Source organism: Stegodyphus dumicola, chromosome 5, assembly GCF_044657685.1.
Source record: "Stegodyphus dumicola isolate Sdum_Otavi_A_Nest chromosome 5, ASM4465768v1".
In the NCBI taxonomy this organism is placed as follows: domain Eukaryota; kingdom Metazoa; phylum Arthropoda; class Arachnida; order Araneae; family Eresidae; genus Stegodyphus; species Stegodyphus dumicola.
In genome coordinates, this window is record NC_140772.1 from 21,886,689 (window position 1) to 21,905,739 (window position 19,051).

At 31.9% G+C, this 19,051-nt stretch overlaps 1 protein-coding gene across 1 annotated transcript in view; it reads left to right on the forward strand.

The window, feature by feature from the left end:
• Window positions 1–12,062, forward strand: part of LOC118183595 (alpha-mannosidase 2C1-like) — a 74,122-nt gene extending 62,060 nt beyond the window's left edge. Inside the window, exon 17 of the mRNA XM_035353191.2 lies at window positions 1,898–12,062. Coding sequence (XP_035209082.1) covers window positions 1,898–2,164 — 267 coding nt within the window. The 3' untranslated portion in view covers window positions 2,165–12,062. The remainder of the gene's footprint in view (window positions 1–1,897) is intronic.
• Window positions 12,063–19,051: the final 6,989 nt, after the last annotated feature.

The following is a 19,051-nucleotide window of genomic DNA, read 5'->3' on the forward strand; positions in this document are numbered from 1 at the left end:
CTTCATCTTTTTTAGTGGTGTTTAAAGGTTCGCAGAATTTCATGTTAGGATCTAGTAATATTCATATAGGTGTACATTCTTGAATATATATATATATTAATATTAACAAAAAAGTACCAATGAGCCTAAACACTGCTATATTTTACTTAAGTTCCTCATTTAAAAGTTTATGCTGAGAGTTTTTTAATGTGTGCCATCGAATATTCCCTCTCAGAATTATCTAACCATCCACATATTTGATAATAATGATTCATTATCAGATGCTAGTTTTTCAGGTACTTTTCTGTTATGCTCCTGCCACACTTTTTGGCACCTGAAACAGAGATGCCAAACAAATGCTGAGGAAACCCAGTGGATAGCACCATGTGGGAACAAACCATTTGCGTGTGTATTTTAATATAACGTATCTAAACGTATGTTTACATCTGAAATCCCCTCTCCCCCAAAATGTGTGGCAAGTGCGTAATGGAAAAAAACCATTTCCATAAGGTTTAATTGAGCTTTAGGTTCCACACCTGTTCTGCTTGATTGGGTTTTTATAAATTGATTTTTTTTAGCTTGTAGAACTTGCCTTCAGAAGTTACTAAACCTTGTGGTAGTAATATAAATCTTTTCATCAGTTTCTGCCTTCAAATAAGCTGTTTGTACATTCATTTGATGTACCTTCAGGTCATACTTAGCAATAATGTGGGCAGTGTACATATAGAATTATAGTTAACTACAGGGAAAAGTCTGTCATCAGTTTTGTACTTTTGTGAGCGATTTTTGGTGACAAATCATGCTTTATATTGATCAACCAACTATGCCATCATTCTTATGCTTTATTTGAAATAGCCTTTGCTTTTAATAACTTTCTGGTTTCCTGTTAAGTTGGTTAATTCCTAGGTATTGTTTTTCACCAAGGAATTATATTCATCTTCATGGTTACTTTCCACTTTTCTGCATTTGGTCTTCATAAACCTGTACCTACAGTTTCTGTTTGTGTAATGACTTTCAAGTTTATTAAACTAATGCATTTTGGTCAGTAGATTTTTCTTGGTGTCACTAGTTTATCTGTTTTCAGAAATTTAGGTCTTCCAGGTCCTTGTTCAAAGCTTTTACCTGGAATTACTTCCCCTTAACATCTGCTTCTTTAGCTTCCTCCAAATATTTAACAAAAAATATGTTTTTTTAGTTCGGGAGAATTTTTTTAAATTGGTCAATGCAAAAGTTTTACCTCCTATTATTCTAAAATAGGATACAATAAACTTTCTTTTAGGCAATATTTCTTCAAATGTTTTGGAGCAGATTTTAAAGGACATTGCTCAAATGTGTAAGCAGCTGTAGATAAATTTTCTGCCCTTAATGTTTCATGTATTGCTGCAGCATAACCATTGTAAACACGCTGGAATTTGATAAGGATAATACAGTGAGTAAAATATTTTCATAAGTAGGAAAGGAAACATTTCCAAAGATACAAATTCTCGATGAATTCCATGAATTCTGAGAATGTTGAAATTCTGATGAAGTGAATTTGTTATTCAAAATTTATTATTTTTTTTATTTATATGCAGACATGTAAAACCTCTTTTTTTGGGGGTATTTGTTAGGATCTCAAATTTGATTAAAATTATAAATGAAGATCTTTTTTATGTTAATTTAATATGGCTTAATGTATCACAGATTGATAAAATTGCCTTTTTTTGTTAATAGCTAGTAATTTTAAAGGAAGCAATAACTGTTCCTCTGTTTGAAAAGAACTATGATAGAATATTTTACAGTTGATATACTTGTGTATTTTTTGATATTTTCTATCAGAAAAGAATAATATGTTTTGAGGCCTTTGTTTTAGAACTTAATGTATTTAGTGCTTAAAAATATTATGTAGTAATTTTTTTAAATAATTTATTTTATGCAGGTCAGTGATCCTGCAATTGTGATAGAAACTGTAAAAAAGGCTGAAGATCGGGATGATTGTCTGGTAGTAAGAATGTATGAATCTTTTGGTGGTCGTGTGCATGTAGTGTTAAGAAGTTGTCTTCCTATTCACAAAGCAGTATTATGCAATGCTTTGGAGGATGTTGTGGAATCATCTGCACAGAAGGTTAAATGGAAAGGAAATAATTTAGAACTTAGTTTTCTGCCCTATCAGATAATATCAGTTTTATTATATGTTGAAGTTTAGGTAGATTATTATTATATCAAAAAAAGACGCATTTTGATACATTATTTTGGTATACTTGTTAAGTATTATAATGATACATTATTATATGCATCTGTAAATGCATTTTCTCTTCTGTAAATTAGAAATTTGTATATCTTTTTATAAATTAGATGTAAATTATTTATTTTTTTTAGAATCAAGCTGTGAATTGTATTTTGAAGCGAATTTTGCATTGCTCTAATTTTTTTTAAACATGTAATTTGGTATTTCCAAATTTGAAAAAAAAGAGAAAGAAAAAGAAAAAAAAAATTATGATGACAATTTGATCTTGCTGAATAAGAAAATTTTATCAGAAGAAAAATTTTAAATGTTTAAATGATGCTTTTCTTATCTAGAAAGTCATGTTTTATAATTGATTATTTATCTAAGAGTAAATGAATATAAATTTAAGGAAATAATTTAGCATTTAAGGTCTTGCTGGGGTTTCAATACATGTTAATTTTGGCATTACTTAGGTATGATTTTTATAGTGTGACTTGGATGATAGCTTTGGAATAAAAACATTCTTCTTAATTTTTTTAACAACCTGTATTTTCATGTGAATATTTGTATATTGAGATTTATTCAAAACTAACTAAAAACCATAAAAAAGTTTAAACTTTCTTTTTAGACACACTATTAATGGAATTTACAATATTACCTTCTAGAGTCTTAATACTATTTAACATGTACAAATTTTTATTAATGTCACATGATATTTTTAATTAAATGTGCTTTCTGTCTTCATTTAATTAGTATTTATAACTGAAGGCACTGTTATTATCTTAGATTATAAGTATTAATTTTATAACTGGATGCAGAAATGTTTAATTGTTATTATTAATTAAACTCTTAATTTTTAATGAAGTCAATTTAGGACATACTTTAATGTTTTTCTTTATTACATATTTTATTTTACAAAATCTAGTTTATGTTATTGTTGAAAAAATTATGATGTGACATAATTTGCATACATTTTTACAGTTCACAAAATTTATTAGAATGTTATTGTTTTTGGGAATTTTTTTAAAATGGGTTTTCAAATTATGTTGTTATTTTTAAGAATTAGTTTGAGAGTTTTTTAGGTTAAGTTTGTTTACTATTTTATAATTAGAAATATTAAAAAGGAAAGGTATGCTGATGATTTTATTCACATCTAGACTATTCTAATTATTAATGACACAATTTCATGTATATAAAGGCTTCTCTATGTGTAAATTGCCACACAAAATTTTAAGCACATTATATAACCAGTCTTTTTTCACGATTTTTAGTATTTATTTTCAAGTTTCATGTGTCACTGTTAAAATAAAGTTTCACTGTAAAATGATACTGTTTAGTTTTGTACAGTTACACTGTAAAATTATATGCATGTTTTAAAGAAAAAGGGAATTTTATTAATATTGTTTTTGAAGGAATGCAAGGTGTTTATTAATGTGAATAATGTTTAAAAGAAAAGTTTTGATTCTAACCCTATTTTTAAGTAATATCAGATATAATTTTCAATTCTTTCTTTTGGCTGTTGAATTCTAAATATATTTATATATTTAGTGATAATTTTGGTGCTTAATTAGTACAGAAGAAAATGCAGAAAAGAAAATTTTGCATAGATATAAAGTTACTCTTGAAATTTTATTTTAAGAGTAATACTGTTTTAAGATCCAGTTGTTTGCTAGCTTAGTAACTGATAAATTTACAAAAAGATGAGCACAATATGCTATAAAACTCTTTTAATATGCAACTGTTATAAAATTTATGAAACTGTTTCAATTTATGAAAGAAAACTGTAATTTTAATAGCCTTTTATTCAAGTTAATTTTTCTAACTGATAAACATAGAATGAATCATTCTGAACTTAAATACTTTTTATTTAAATAATTTTCATATGTCCTTTTGCATGTTATATCAAATTAATTATCTGATTTTTTATTACATTTTAAAACACTTTTATAGTTGACCCTTGAATGATTTAAATTTGAACCTTTAAGGCTCCTTTTTACAGTTTTTAGCCCAAATGAGCAATTTGCCCAGAAGGCTGTTAATTTTGTTTTGGCATTTTGCATTGGTTCACTGTAAATATAAGAGCCCTGCATTGTATTTAAAGAAATTAAACAGTGAAGAATCTGCATGAATGTATGTGTGTTTCATGCATTGTGAAAAAAACAACAGCACCTAGAGACATCAAATTTTGAATAATGTAGTCCTTCACTCGAATATAGGCATCTGGAAGCCCAAATCTGGAATTTGTTTTATTATCTATTTCATACTTTTTAAAACTTTAATTAATTTCGGTTAACAAACTCGATGATTTCAAAGTATTCCATTAACATCAACATCGTGTGCATTTTCAATTATGGATATTTTATGCTCAAGGTTTCTTTACATTTCTTACTGGTATTATGTTGGTAGCATAGCAACGTAGAAACATTACAGTGTCTAACGGTATTTTGAGTCGATTGACTTTGATTGTCTGTATCACTTTTCAAATCTCATTTTGAATCCTGAGTGAAAAAAACACTCCCTTTGACATAATATAAAATTTGAAAGCTTTCAGATTTTTTTTTCTTTTTTTAAATTTCTCCTACCCCCAAATGTAATGAACCTTTATTTTATTTTATTATTTTTTATTTTACCTTTATTTTATTTTTTTAAAGATTTCATAAAGGTTGGAAAAGCTTTCGGAAGACTGTAATGAAGAATTGATTAGCTTTTTTGAGAATGATTTAATGAAGAATTGATTAGAAATTTTGAGTATGTGATGAGTAAAATATATGTAGGTACTGTAATCTGTTTTATTATTTATTAACAGCCTGTCAGATAAGTGATTTAGATAATGTTATATAGTGTCAGGTTATCAATTTCTTTTAGAGAAAGGAACATCTAATAATATAATTTAAATTGTAAGAGAACAGTTATATAATTTGTTAATTATAATTTTAATAAAACTTCTAGTTTTCTAAATTTTCATTTTTAAAATTTATATTACATATTGCAAAGAATTAAAATTTCTTGTGACTTGTTTATAGTAAAGATTTAAGTGCACTTGAAAAATCCCTTGCTGCAGTTTTTTTCATAACCTATAAGCTACTTTCAACTTTACACAACATTTTACCTGTTTCCATACCATATTGAGCTCAAAGATATCGACAAATTATGCACAGGGTTGTAATAATTTTTAGCCCAAAGGGGCAATTTGCCCAGAAGGACTATTAATTTCGTTTTGGCATTTTGCATTGATTCACTGTAATTATCGGGTCTCTTTTCAAATTGTTGCCACCAAATATCATCGCTTTGTGTTATATTGAAAGAAATTAAATAGTGAAGAATCTGCATAAATGTATGTATGTTTCTCTTATTATGATAAAACAATGGTAGCCATCGAATTTTGGATAACATAATCTTCCACCGAATATGGGGATCTGGAAGCCCTAATTTGGAATTTGAAATTTGTTTTATTATAGATTTCATAGTATGTAACACTTCAACGAATTTTTGATTAACGAAATCAATGATTTCAAAGTGAGCAATGGCAACACTGTATGGAGGGAACCACATTTTTATCTCCAGCGTGCAAGACTGTGTATCGGAAATTATAAAGATATGCTAATTTTAAAATTATTTTGTGATATTGTTGTTGGATTGAATTTTATGGTTTAGGTGCAAAGAACATGATATTCGATAAATAAAGGTAACACACAAAACGTTAAAAAAATGCCCCTTTGTTCGTAATGTAAATTCTAAAGGCTTTCAGATTTTTTTTTTTTTTTTTCTGAATCTGAATATCAAGTTCTTCTGAACTTAAGTGTTTCTGAAGGAAAATATACTATGTTTAAAATTTCTTCTTTGCTTACTATTCTTGCAATAGTAAGATCATTATCAAACTGGCAGGTGTTGCCTATATTGCAAATTTTGATTTTGTAAATTAATGTCAATCATTTTCTGTTATTGGAAAATCTTGAGCAGTTGAAACTTTGTTAAAAGAAAAAGGAAAATGCATTTATGTTGATTTAAGCATGTATTTTTTCTGTAATGTTGAGTTAAATTTCTCTGCATTGCACAATGCATTAGATCATTTTGCCTCGTGAAGCTCGTTTTAGAGTCAACTGAGACTAATCCTTTAATACTATTCTTAACGGTAATTCTCATATCCTATAATACTTATAATATATTCTTAATAACCTGTTGATACCATTTACAGTTTGTATTTTAAAAGAGTATTATAGCAATTTCTGTAATGTATTTGCTAGTTTTAGCCATTTCAAAGACATATCATGCACATATAGTCTATTTTTGGGTCTTTTTTAGATTGCATCTTTTAAATTGATGAAATGCTGATTTAATTTAAATTTTAATGCAACAATTGTCCAAATCTTCAAGTAATAAAAGCTTGTAGGAACCTTTTAATGTCCATTAAATATGTAATTATAATAAGCCTTTTTTATATATAAAAGATTAAAAAAAATTTCAGAAATCTCTGAAAATGGTACTCTTTCTCTTGTAATGTGTGTAATTGTGTGAAGGAAGTATTTCTTCAAATTTCCATAAATGTCTGAAATTAAAACTGAATGCTGTGAGTTTTGAACATAATATTTGTGTGTTTTTTGTACATCATTAATTACATATACATTTATACATTAATGATTATTATGTTGAAATTAATTATTAAACTATTGTTTGTTATTGTATGATGCTATAAAAGCTTGCTTGAAGGTTTAACTTCAGAACAACCTAAATTCTCCAGTTGTTGTTAAACAACAGAGTTCTCTTTTGAGATTACTAATTGATCTGTGATTATGTAAAATTTATTTTCTCTTGTTTTTCAGCAAATTGTATTTATAATATACATTAAAAGATTAAACTACATTCCTTTTCTAGCATCTATGAATAAGACATTCTTTTTAATTAATTAATTAATATTTTTTGTAATCATTGTTTTACTTTACTCCCCCCCCCCCCCGAGGCATTAAAACCTTTCTTATGCCTAATCAGACAGATCAGTTTTTCATTTATATGTATGTGGGGGTGGGGAAATTAGATTTGAGAAGCATATGGAAAGGTATTTTTCAAGTAAATAATTTATAGCTCTTGTTGTTAATGCATAGTATCTAGTTTCTGAATTTCCTTTAATAATTTAATTTGTGCTCTTAATGATCTAATTTATTTAAACCTATAACAATATTAAAAGTTCTTTGGATTTGGGTTAAGTTGAGATGTTAAACATATAAATATACACTGTGTGATGTATTTCACATGGCACTGATTACCTATAACATTTTATAAAGAGACGTTTCAGTGATATGTGTATTTTGTGGTATTAATTTCATTTATGAGGTCGAAATTATTTGATTTGATTTCCTATTTTTATAACTGAATTTTCTATAATTATTATTTTATGTCAGAATATTTTAGCAACAGTTAAAACTAGTAAATGGTGAAGATAATGCTTTTTTGGGAGGGGGGGCTGTGACAATGTTCTTGTCTTCAGTTTACTTTTTGTGTCATTTTTAGAATTCATTCCGTAGTTGCTAATGAAAACTTTCTGTAGTTTCTAATGAGAAATTTCGATACCTATTTGATAAGTTTCTAACTTTTCTACTTTCTGCTAAATAAAGAATCTGGTAAATTGCATTCTTGAGGTATAAGAGTATTTTGTAAAATAAAAGTTTCTTCAGCAGTGCAATACTAATTAATCAAAATGTGTTGAATTCAAAGGGAATTTTTACTATTTACTGTTAGATTTGTGAAATTCCTCATAAAGCAAATTTACATGTAGTTTTAAACTTTATGTAGCAGCAGTTAAGTATTTAGTATACCCTGTTGCATTTCTGATGATTTTAGGTTTACTTTTCTTAGAAACTTTGATGGCATATCTGCGGAGAAATGGTAATATTGTAGCCTTTGAAGTACAGTTCTGATTTGCTGTATTTTGTTCCGATTTGCTGTTATTTATAAAGTGCCGCCGCTTTTTCTGTATTTAAAAGAGATAGTAAGGACAAAAAGTAATATTTTATCATAAAATTCTGGCAGAAATGGGAGACATTAGTTCTAGTAGTTAATGGAATTAAAAATTTAATTTTTAGGCATTCAGCATGTTTAGAATGCTTACTTGCTACCTCCTCATATCAAACTGGATTTGATGAAAATTCTTTTAAGGCTAGTGGAGGAAGAAAGGGTTTTTCATTACCTTAAAACAAAGTTCCCTGAAATTTTTGAATCCAAAATTAAAACTGGCAGTTTGTTTGCTGAATTTTTGTTTTTCCTCTGATTAGGAAACTAATGAATGATCTTACGTTTGAATTTGATGCACAGTTCAGAGGTAAGGAAATAATGAGCGATTTTTGGATTTGAGAGCATGTTTACTGGATTTAAAGCATTTAAGCCATCTAAAATGTAGTAATGATATTCTTAAATACTCAATAGTCAGAAAGTTATAGAGAATTCATAGAATAGATTCTGAAAGATTTATAAATATTTGGATGTTAAAAATTCATTTTGTAGACTGCCATCCTTGTTAACCGGGATTTCAGAATTGAAAAAAGACAAATGATGGGCTATTTTCATCAAGATAAAACAAAAAATGAAAATATGTTATGTAGGAAAATGAAATTTGAGAATGAAATTTGAGCTCTTAGGATGCTTTTGGAGTTTTTAAAAGGAATACACCAAAAATATTGAAGAAAGTTGACCGCTGTTATATATTTTAAGACAATTGCTGCTAATTTGAATGCTTATATATGTAAAATAATGGTATTTTTTGGGAGGGGGAGGGAAAGAAATAAGTATTCCTTGAAGTTGATGCTGAACAGGAAAATGTAGTAATTGATTTCAAATCAATGAAAATAGTACAGTTTTACAAGTTTGTATGACCAAAAATATGTTAAATATTTTGTTAATCAATGCAATAAAAGTATTGGGACTAATATTTTATTGGTAAAGAAATCGTCAATCAATGATTGATGAAGAAATAGTTCAAAGTCATTAAATGCTTTATGACATTAAATTATTTTCATATTTTAGCATTCATGAAGAAGTTGCATAATTTAAGCATTTATATTTGTTCTAATAATTTGCTTACTTATTTAGTCTTTATTTTAAAATCGAACCTTGCTACATTTCGATTTGTATTTCTGTGAATTTACCAAAATGAACTGGGACTTGTCTGTGAAGAGAACAGACGCCCATTGTTGACTGGTCCAGTAGATGTGTTCTGTTGCCCAACATAAACGGGCACCTCTGTGTCGTCAGATGAAGGGGACAAAAACAACTGGTCGTTTTGCATACAAATCTGTATTGTGCAGGTGTCTGTGCACTGTAGTAGTTGAGATTCTGGTTCCTGTTGCCACTAAATGATCTGCCATGAGCTGAGGCACAGTAATGTAGCTTCTCCTTCGGACTGAAATAGTTAAATAACGCTCTCCCGTAGGCATTGTAACTCTTGGTCTGTCTTGAACATGTCTTCTAGACACAAAATCCTTGTATTCAGACTGGTTCCATAGTCGGTAGACCACACTAGAGAGACATTGAAAAATCTAGCAGCATCAGCTTTTGACATCCCCATTTCCAATCATCTGACCACCCACCACCTCAAAGAATTGGTCAAACGATCTCTTCTGGATATTGTCAACTGAATTGCTAATGACAATTGAAGAGCCAACACTCGTGAACAAAACTTACAATTATTAACATTCTCCCCTCCAACTTCTATATAAGTATTCATTTCTATAAAATGAAAGTGGTAGCTATTGTTTTTTAATATATTTTCTCAAACTTTGTTACTGTCATACATATAAACTGTAAATTTAAATGTTACTGACATTTTTGTAATGCTGAGCTTTGAAATACATGCTGTTCCTTAACTTTTGATGGGCAGTGTATGTTATTTTTGGCTTGAAGACTGGATTTCTGAGTTAAACTCCTTTAAACGGTATCAATTTTATTTTTTCAGTTTCTGTGTGAATAACCTTTGCTAGCTTTGGCGAAAAATATTTGAAGTATTCAATATGTTCCAGGGCTAAAACAAGTTTAGGATTAAATAACTTAAAATTCGCCGTGACATGGAAAGAGAGACGTGTTAAAGCTTTAAAAAAATTTCAAAAATACGTATGTGCACTAGTAATCAAAATTAAAGGATAATGAGACAAAATACGTTTACTAAGTTGATGTTGCAACCGATGATGCCCAGTGCTGTAATTATTTATGTTAATAAATACAAATGACCACAAAATTGCACTTATTAAGTTAGGCCGGAAATATGCAAATTCGATGATTAACAATGTGGTACGCAATGGACGCATGCTGGAATTCCAGTTTGTAGTGTTGTTTAACGTGAATGTGGTTTCTGAAAGTGATCAGTATTCAGTAGTTATGGCTCAAAGGCATCATTTAAGTGAAGGTCAAAAGTGGCGAATAATTGGTAGAATCGAGGGAGGTCAAACATAAGTGGAGGATATCCAAAATTTGAATGTTCCTCAAAATATTATATCAAGAGTTTGGAGATGCTTTATAATCACTGGATCAGTTTATAGATAAGCGTGTCAAGGGCAACCAAACGCAACAACTGCATCATAAGGTCGTTTTCTGTCGTCGGCTCGAAGCGACTACAAGAGATTTGGTTTTAGACTTTCAGGCTGCCACAGGAACTCGAATTAGCCATGAAGGTTGAACGAGGTTGGATTGTATGCGAGAGAACCAGGGGTTTGTGTCCCACTCGCTCCAGCTTCCAGAGATTAAACTGGTGCCGTCGTCGTGTTCAATTAAGCTAAGACGTTTGGGCCCGAGTATTGTTTACTGACGAGTTCAGGTACTGTCTGAACAATGACGTGTTTTGATCTGGTGAAAGGAAGGACCACGAAACTTGCCTTTTATATCACTCAAATATCCCGTTTCCGCAACCGTGGTTTTAATAGTTTGGGGAGGAATCATGAGAAATGGCCCCGCAAGCTGCATATCTTTCAAGAAGGTTCTGTAACCGCTCGGAGATATGTGGACGAGGTATTGGTACCCAAGTTAAAGAGCTTAGGGGTGTTGTTAGCCCAGAGTTTTTTGCTAATGGATGACGATGCTTGGTGTCATGGAGTACATGTAGTGTCAGAATATTTTGAAACAGAATATATCGTTCAAATGAATTGGCCATCTTACTTACCGTACATGAACCCGATTGAGCGTGCGTGTGATGTTGTAGAGTGACGATTTTCAGCGCGCCAAATTCCTTCTCTCACGCTCCAGGAGCTGTGTAAAGTGCTTTAGAAGAGTGGCGTGCAATTCCACAAGACTTGATCCAACACTTTGGTAAAGCCTATGAAATCAAGATGTGAGGTATGCATGTCCGAGGTGACCATACACCATTATTAAAGAAAAAAAAATTCCGTAAGAAGTGAAATTCTGAAACTAGATAATGTATGCATATATTTTTAAAGCCATGCAGTTTTGTGATATGAAATTTATATTGTTTTATTTGATCCAATTTATACATTTCGTATGTTTACTATATGTTGTTAAAGTTTTGGTAGAATTTTTTAAAAAGTGTAAATATTAAAATTTTACTGTCCTAATTCCTAGAATGAAAGGAATTTTTTGAATAATTTTTTCTTGTTACGTGTCTCAAAAGTTTAAGATGAATACACAATTATTACATCACAGAAATTTAGAAATCGTAATTTTGAGCAGACAAAGTATTATTAATGAGCTTGAATGCCATATTACTTTGCCCTTATTCATTCAAGTAAAAATGAACTAAAATGAGTTATAAATAATTTATTTGCTGTAGCTTTTGAGACACCTTGTAAGATATTTATTTATACACAAATAGATATATTTGTTTGTTTATTTTGCTTTTTTTATGATGAAAGTGCTAATAAAATTTTTGTTTATGTTTTTAGAATCTTTATTCAAGTATTATTTTTTAAAAATTACACACATTTTCTTATGTGCCGTCCGTTGATAATAAATGAGTCATGCAAAGATATAACTATCACAAATTATATAATCGTAACGTTTATTGCATTTTATATTAGCTGATTTTAATACGCTTACATTTATCTAAGAATAATATTCTGAAAGTTAATATTGATTTAATTTACATGATTTTCACAATATGATTTTATTGTAAATGAATTAAGATTGTTAAGTAAACAATAAGTATATAAACACATTCAGAGATATTTAACCCTATTCCAGTTTTAATCGTAAAATTTACAATAGTTAATATAAATCGATTTATAAAATGGTAACTAACAAGGAAGAAAAGTGTTTTGTGTTATACACTCTAGAGCATTGAAAATAGCGCACCAAGAAAGGAGCATCGGATTTAAATGAAAATTAATAAAGATACAGATGAGAAATAAACTTGATCCCAAAATCAAGACACTTAAACAAAGTGTACACAATTAGATAAATACTCTGCAACTTCAATAGCGCGTCGGACAGCCTTCTGCTGCAAAACATGCCACAACATCGAGTTGACGTCCGACAAAGTAAAACTGTGGGATCTGGCGTTTTAGCTAGTCTTACACATGCTCTATAAGGAACGTTCAGGGATCGGGCCGGCCATGGAAGAGTCTGAATATGACGAAGCCTTCAGAAATTCCAGCTGTATGCAGACGAGCATTGTCTTGTTGGAAAATTACCCCTGGAAAACCATTTAGGAAAAGTTCCATGTAAGGTCGAAGAATCTCATCGATATAGCGCTGCCCCGTAAAATACTAAAAAATCATGGAAATGCAATTAAAGGCAGTGAACCTATTTACACTATACAGGGTGATTCAGAATTCATCATCAATATTTGGTGGGGAGATAGGGAATAGGAAAAAAAGGAGATTTCACATAGGAAAGTATGGGCGCAGACAAATGCATGGTGGTGTAGAGGGCGCTGTGTGTAACACAACTTCCATACATAAGCACAGTTGTTTGATGTGTGCAGCCAGTCGTTATTCGACTAGGTGACTTTGCAGAAGTAACATGAACCGGTATACGTGGAATGAACTTGCAGGTATGCATGTAAATGCCAGGCATATTCCAGAAGTTCCAGTTGTCCATGCAACGCCGTTGTGAGTCATGTATTCTAGCACATGGTCAGCAGTTCGAGCACCTCTTGTATGTTTGTAAAACCGATGCAAAGAAATGTTACATGTAAGATAATAAATGTTTTTTTTTTTCCTTACTACTTCCTTTTTATATGTTCTTTCCATCATTGAACTGGGGTCATTTTGCCTTATTACATGGCATATGCGCCCATGCATTCCTATGTGAAATCTCCATCTTTTCCTATTCCCTACCTCCCCACCAAATATTGGTGATGAATTCTGAATCATCCTGTATACACTGTCATCTATGCACTAGTTTTTATAGAACTCATTTTTTGACTGCAGGATGTGTGGTCATGTGCATTGGCATCAAATTTGGATCATTTGCATATCGGATCTCGTACTTATTTGCAAAGTTTTGCAATTATATCTTTCTTGGTGTGCTGTTTTCGGTGATTCGGAGTGTATACAGTGATCCTGCGTATTGTCTTATCAGTATTTAATATTAATAAGCAAGGGAAACGAGCAATTCGTTAATGAATTTTTTTTTTTGGCCATTTAATGTAGAAAATGTGTAGAATTATCTAGTTAAACTTTCAGAATTATATAAGAATTCTAAGGGATAAGATTAAAAAAAAAATTTTCCCGTCATAAGACACATTTGATTACTCATATTTTAATTTTCACAGAATTTTCGAAAGAGACTAAATAACAATATGATAATTTTGTTTAGATGAAATTTGTTAGAAAAAATATAAGGAAAATTAAAGATTTTATGTGTACCGTTTAGAGCAGTGCTTCCTAACCTTTTTTACGTCACGAGACACCCCACAAGCATACATAATTTCACGACATAGCGTGAAGGAACGTTTTTCAGTTAGCATGATTATTTTTCTCTATTTCATACTGTTACGAAATGTCCAGGGGCGGTAAAATAGCTTCCCCGCAAAGCAGTTTTAGGGTTGCCATAAAATATCAAAGAAGGCAGGGTTGCCACATTTGGCTAAAAATCGCCCATTTGGCGACAAAATTGGCAATATACCATGGACGGATGGAGAACCTTCTGGAACGAATTCTTATAGGTTTAGCCCAGAATGTTCTCGAACACAAGCTGAAAGCTATATAAACCCTGCTCTTCCGCAGTCAGTGTGTCTGTGTGCGTGCCTCGCATAGAGTGCGAGTTGGTGTCTCGTCTAGCGAGTCAATCCCTGTGAAGTCGATCGAGTTGACAGCCGGGCAGCGAGTGCCGAGTGGGTCGTCGAGTGCATCGAAAGAGTCTCGTAGTGTATCGCAGTTAGTGCATTGTCGAGAGAGCGCATTGAGCTCCGGGAACGACTGAACCGAAGAGTCGGGAGCTGTGCACGTGTGTCGTCGAGTGCATCGCGAGTTGTAGAGTGGAGAGTCTCGAGAGTACGTGGAGTTCCGAGAACGACCAAGCAGAGTCGGGAGCTGTACTCTGGAAAGCAGAGTCGGGTGCTTTGCAGAAAGCTGTCTCCACCGTGATAGCCTGATAACCTGAAGGCTGTGTCGCTGATCGTGTCAGCCTGATAACCTGAAGGCTGTGTCGCTGATCGTGTCAGCGTGTTTATAGTAGTTCATCGAAGACTGTAAAACATGTTTTGGAGCTGTCCTGACAATACTGGCAAATGAAGTGTGTTTCGATACTTCATCAAGTGTCATCGTTTTTCACTCCAAATCCACACGAACCCCGTACGAACGTGAAAGAAGAAAATAATGTAACAACTGGTGTCAGAAAAGAAGAGTAAATAACATAACAATACTAAGTAAAAAAGTATGGTAAGTAAAAATTCAGTACAATAGCAAAATAAACTTTGAATAAAAATGGGCAAATCCTCTACAATGCAAATCAGCATGACAACTTGCTGATGGCTGTGTGTTGCTTAAATACAGTTACACATAGAAGCCTCCGTTCCTTAATAAAGGTAACTGGCTTCTAGTATTGTATACTTACCAAAGTTTACATTTATAACTTATGGTCATAAAAATCTTCAAACTCTTTAATTGAAATGAAAAATAAATATACGAAAATTCAAGACAAACCAATCAAAAATCAACTTGGAAGATTTATACAGCAGAACTCCAGCAATTTATAAAAACAGAAATTCAAACGCTGTTGTAATAACTTCGAAGTATTCTTTATTTAGCAAGTGCAATATTTTTAGCCTGCAGATATCCAATTAATTTAATTTGAAGTATTAAAATAGAAAATAATCTTAAATTTGCTTAACACTTAGCATAGTCTGTCCATTCTAGTGCCTCAGTTTGGAAGGGTCAAGGGGAAGACAATATGTCTCCAGACTCAGCATCCAAGGGTTACCAAATTTATGTTACGAAATTTTAGAATAAAATATTTTTCTTTCTCGGCAAACAGGATGGAGCACGAAGCCTTCAGTTGACTGATTGGATTGGATTGGATTATTGAATTACAGCAAAGCACACGAGGGCTATCTGCCTAAAGGGAGGGATGCCTTCGTGGAGGACTTTCTAAAAGAAACTGGCTCGTATACACGTTACACACTCATTTGACCGAAAACCCTAGTTTGCGGCTCTGCCTGCGGTGCTGCTTTCGTTTTTTTTTTTTTTTCTTTTCAACTTCATTTGCCATCTCATTTACTTGTTAATCTCGAAAAGACGCATCCAGAGTATCTTTGGCCTGGTAAAATCCAGTAACCTTCTTGTTTTTATTTCCATGTTTTCATTTACTCCGTGTTTTTATTTCATCCATGGCAGAACATTCTTCTTTCGTGAAATGTGAGATATGCTTCCCATCCCCAACTCGAGCTATGAATAAACATTAACCCTTTCAGGGACGCAATGTTATGATTTTTAAAAAGTTACGAAAAAGTAAGCATAATGACATGCAATGGTCCTATAGACAACATAAATGAGTGTAAAAAATTTATTTTCGTCCCCCTTTATGGAAAGAGGACCGGTTTCGCCTTGAAACCAGCGCCCGTCTAGAGCATTTAAGACTAAGCATTTGCTTATTTATCTTTACTTTGCTGGAAAGTATTTGAACGTAACCCACATTGCAGATTATACTAGTAAATTACTGAACAACTAATGAAGTAAGTAATATTTGCAGAAACACGCATTTTAAATTATAAATAAAAAATTTAAAACAGGAAGCAAAAATATGAGACAAAAAGTAACTAATAATGCACTAAATTACTTACATAAAACTATGAAGTATTTTTTAAAAATATGTTAAAAACTAAGACAATTATATGTGGAAATAAAATAAATTTAGATGTATACAAATATTTTACTATGAATTAGAAGAATGAGAGAAGCAGAATAAAAACGCAACTGTGAGTGTTTTTCAGTGTGCTCTGTGTCTCTGTAAAAAATAAGAAATGTTTTCTCTCTCTCAAAAGCTCCTTAAATCCTCATCTTTGAAGCCATTCAAACGAAGATATGGTGCAACTGCTTACAGCAATGATCCGAAAGCAATAGCTACAGCTGTAAAAAATCTCGCGACTTCGTCATCTGATCCTTTCTTCGATGTCTCAGATGGGCGGTGGTTTCACATTGAAACCGCGCTGAAAACATTCAAAATTAAAAGGGTTCCATTACTTTTTTTTGTGAACTAAGGACATTTCATTAATCATTGATGCCTGCTTGTAAAATATATTGTGGAAAAATTAAAAATTGTTGGGTTTTTTGTTCTTAAAATAGTCCAAAAAGAATAGTGATCGAAAACAAGCTATTTTTGAACGATTCGTATCAATTAATGCATGCCCCAAAAAGTTTAGTGCTGCTATCTGTTATCAGCTTTAAGAAGTAATTTAATTTTAGCAGCGGTTTTGAGAAAATGAAACCAAATTTTTTAAATTAAAAAATATGTTGAAAATGCGGTTTCAAGGCGAAATCACCGCCCCTGAAAGGGTTAAGCTTTCAGCTTTATTTTGAACAATAAAATTCACAGCGTCAGTTTCTCCTAAAAAGTTTACACATTTTTCATCTCCTTCTAATCATAAATATTCTTCAGTCTAAACCATCTCAGACATCTTTTAAAATGTCTTAAATGGTTCAGACTTTAAAGTCGCCCTAAAAGCTTCGTCCCCCCCAGTGCTTCTGACTATGGACTTTTGAATTGTTTATTTTTTAGGCCGTTTGCTTTTTGCACCGATCTCCTCCGTTGTTCCGTTTTCGTTGGTTGTTTTTGCGTAATTTTATCTGTCGTGTTTTTCACGTGATAAAAACATTTTCTCGTCTGTTAACGGACGTCACGGCATCTCTTTATTTGAAAAGTGGCACTGACATTAAAAATTGTACGTCTCAAAATTAATTCGATTAAAACTGAAGTTTCAGACTAATAGCATTCTCGGGTTAAAATAAATAAATAAAAAGATGTGCCGGATAATTCCCAAACTAAATAATCTGGATTCAATATATTCGCAGGCCCACCAGCAGCCGAGCGGTAACGTCGCTGAACACTGGTAGTTCGGTCCGAGGTTCGAATCCCACGAACGGGCTGGCTGCATGGGCGTTTTCGTGGTTTTCCCCATGTGTAATGGGTATATGAGCCAGTTTCCTGTAGAAAGTCCTCCACGAAGGCATCCCTCCCTTAAGGCAGATAGCCCTCGAGCGCTTTGCCGTAATCCAATAAACCCAAACCAAACCAAACCAATATATTCGCAAAGCGTCAGGAAAAGAGAAAAGGAAAGTATATGATACTTCAGGTCTACATGTCGAAGTGTGCCAAATGGTTTGAAAGCAAACTAGGTTATATGAATTTTAAATCCACGGTCGCGCGTGAGCATTAACATTTCCCTTTCACTATGCGATAATATCTGCACCAAGAAGTGATATTTGGATACTGCGATAATAAAAAAATCAGCACTAAAAACGGCAAATCGTATTTTATTTAAGGAATCAAAATAGTGCCTTTGTTGTTATTGTTTTCATTATATTGGAGATAGTTTTATGTGGGTTTTTGCATAATAAATATTTTTTTGATTTTATTGTTATTTGATTTCTGAATCGTATTACTTTGATAAAATAATTTTACGTGCAATCAGTATTTTAGAGATGTTAATAAAAACACGGATTTCAGTATCATTAAAGTAGATTAATAAAATATTTTTAAGCTGAAATGGAAGAATTTAAAACATTTCCATATGTTGCAGGAGGTTTGTTAATAATTTAAATACTGAATTTGCTTTCTTCAAATGAAATTATTTCACGAAAATATGAAAAGTAAAATTTTATATTATGTTTTGCATAATGCAAGTAATTTAAATAGCTTGGTCTAGTAATTTTAAATGATATATGTGGTGGTGGTGTATTGAGAATATGGCAAAGCACACTAGGGCTATCTAGCCTAAGGGGAGGGATGACTTCGTGGAGGACTTTCTAAGGGAAACTGGCTCGTATACACGTTACACGTGGGGAAAACCACGAAAATGCGAATGCAGCCAGCCCGTTCGCGGGATTCGAATCTCGGACCCAACTACCAGTGTTCAGCGATTTTACCACTCAGCCGCTGGTTGGCAAATGATATATGTGAACTGCAGGTAAAGGATTTTGCGAGACAAGTTTGGATTTCTTCTAATATTCTTCTCTTTTTATTTGCTTATACGAAGTAAAGGAAGTATTGTAATTGCGAAAAATTTCGAGTATGATATTTCAACGACAATATCCTTTCAACCGCTCACGAAACCATTTGAACGACGTTTTTGCGTGACATCTGTAAAGAATAAAGGGCTGTTTTTAATCATAAGAGATTGTAAAATGGATTTAAAATGGATTCTGAAGGGAATTTTTTCCGTGACATGTGTGCATACGTACGTAGGTATGCATGTATCTCGCGTAACTCAAGAAC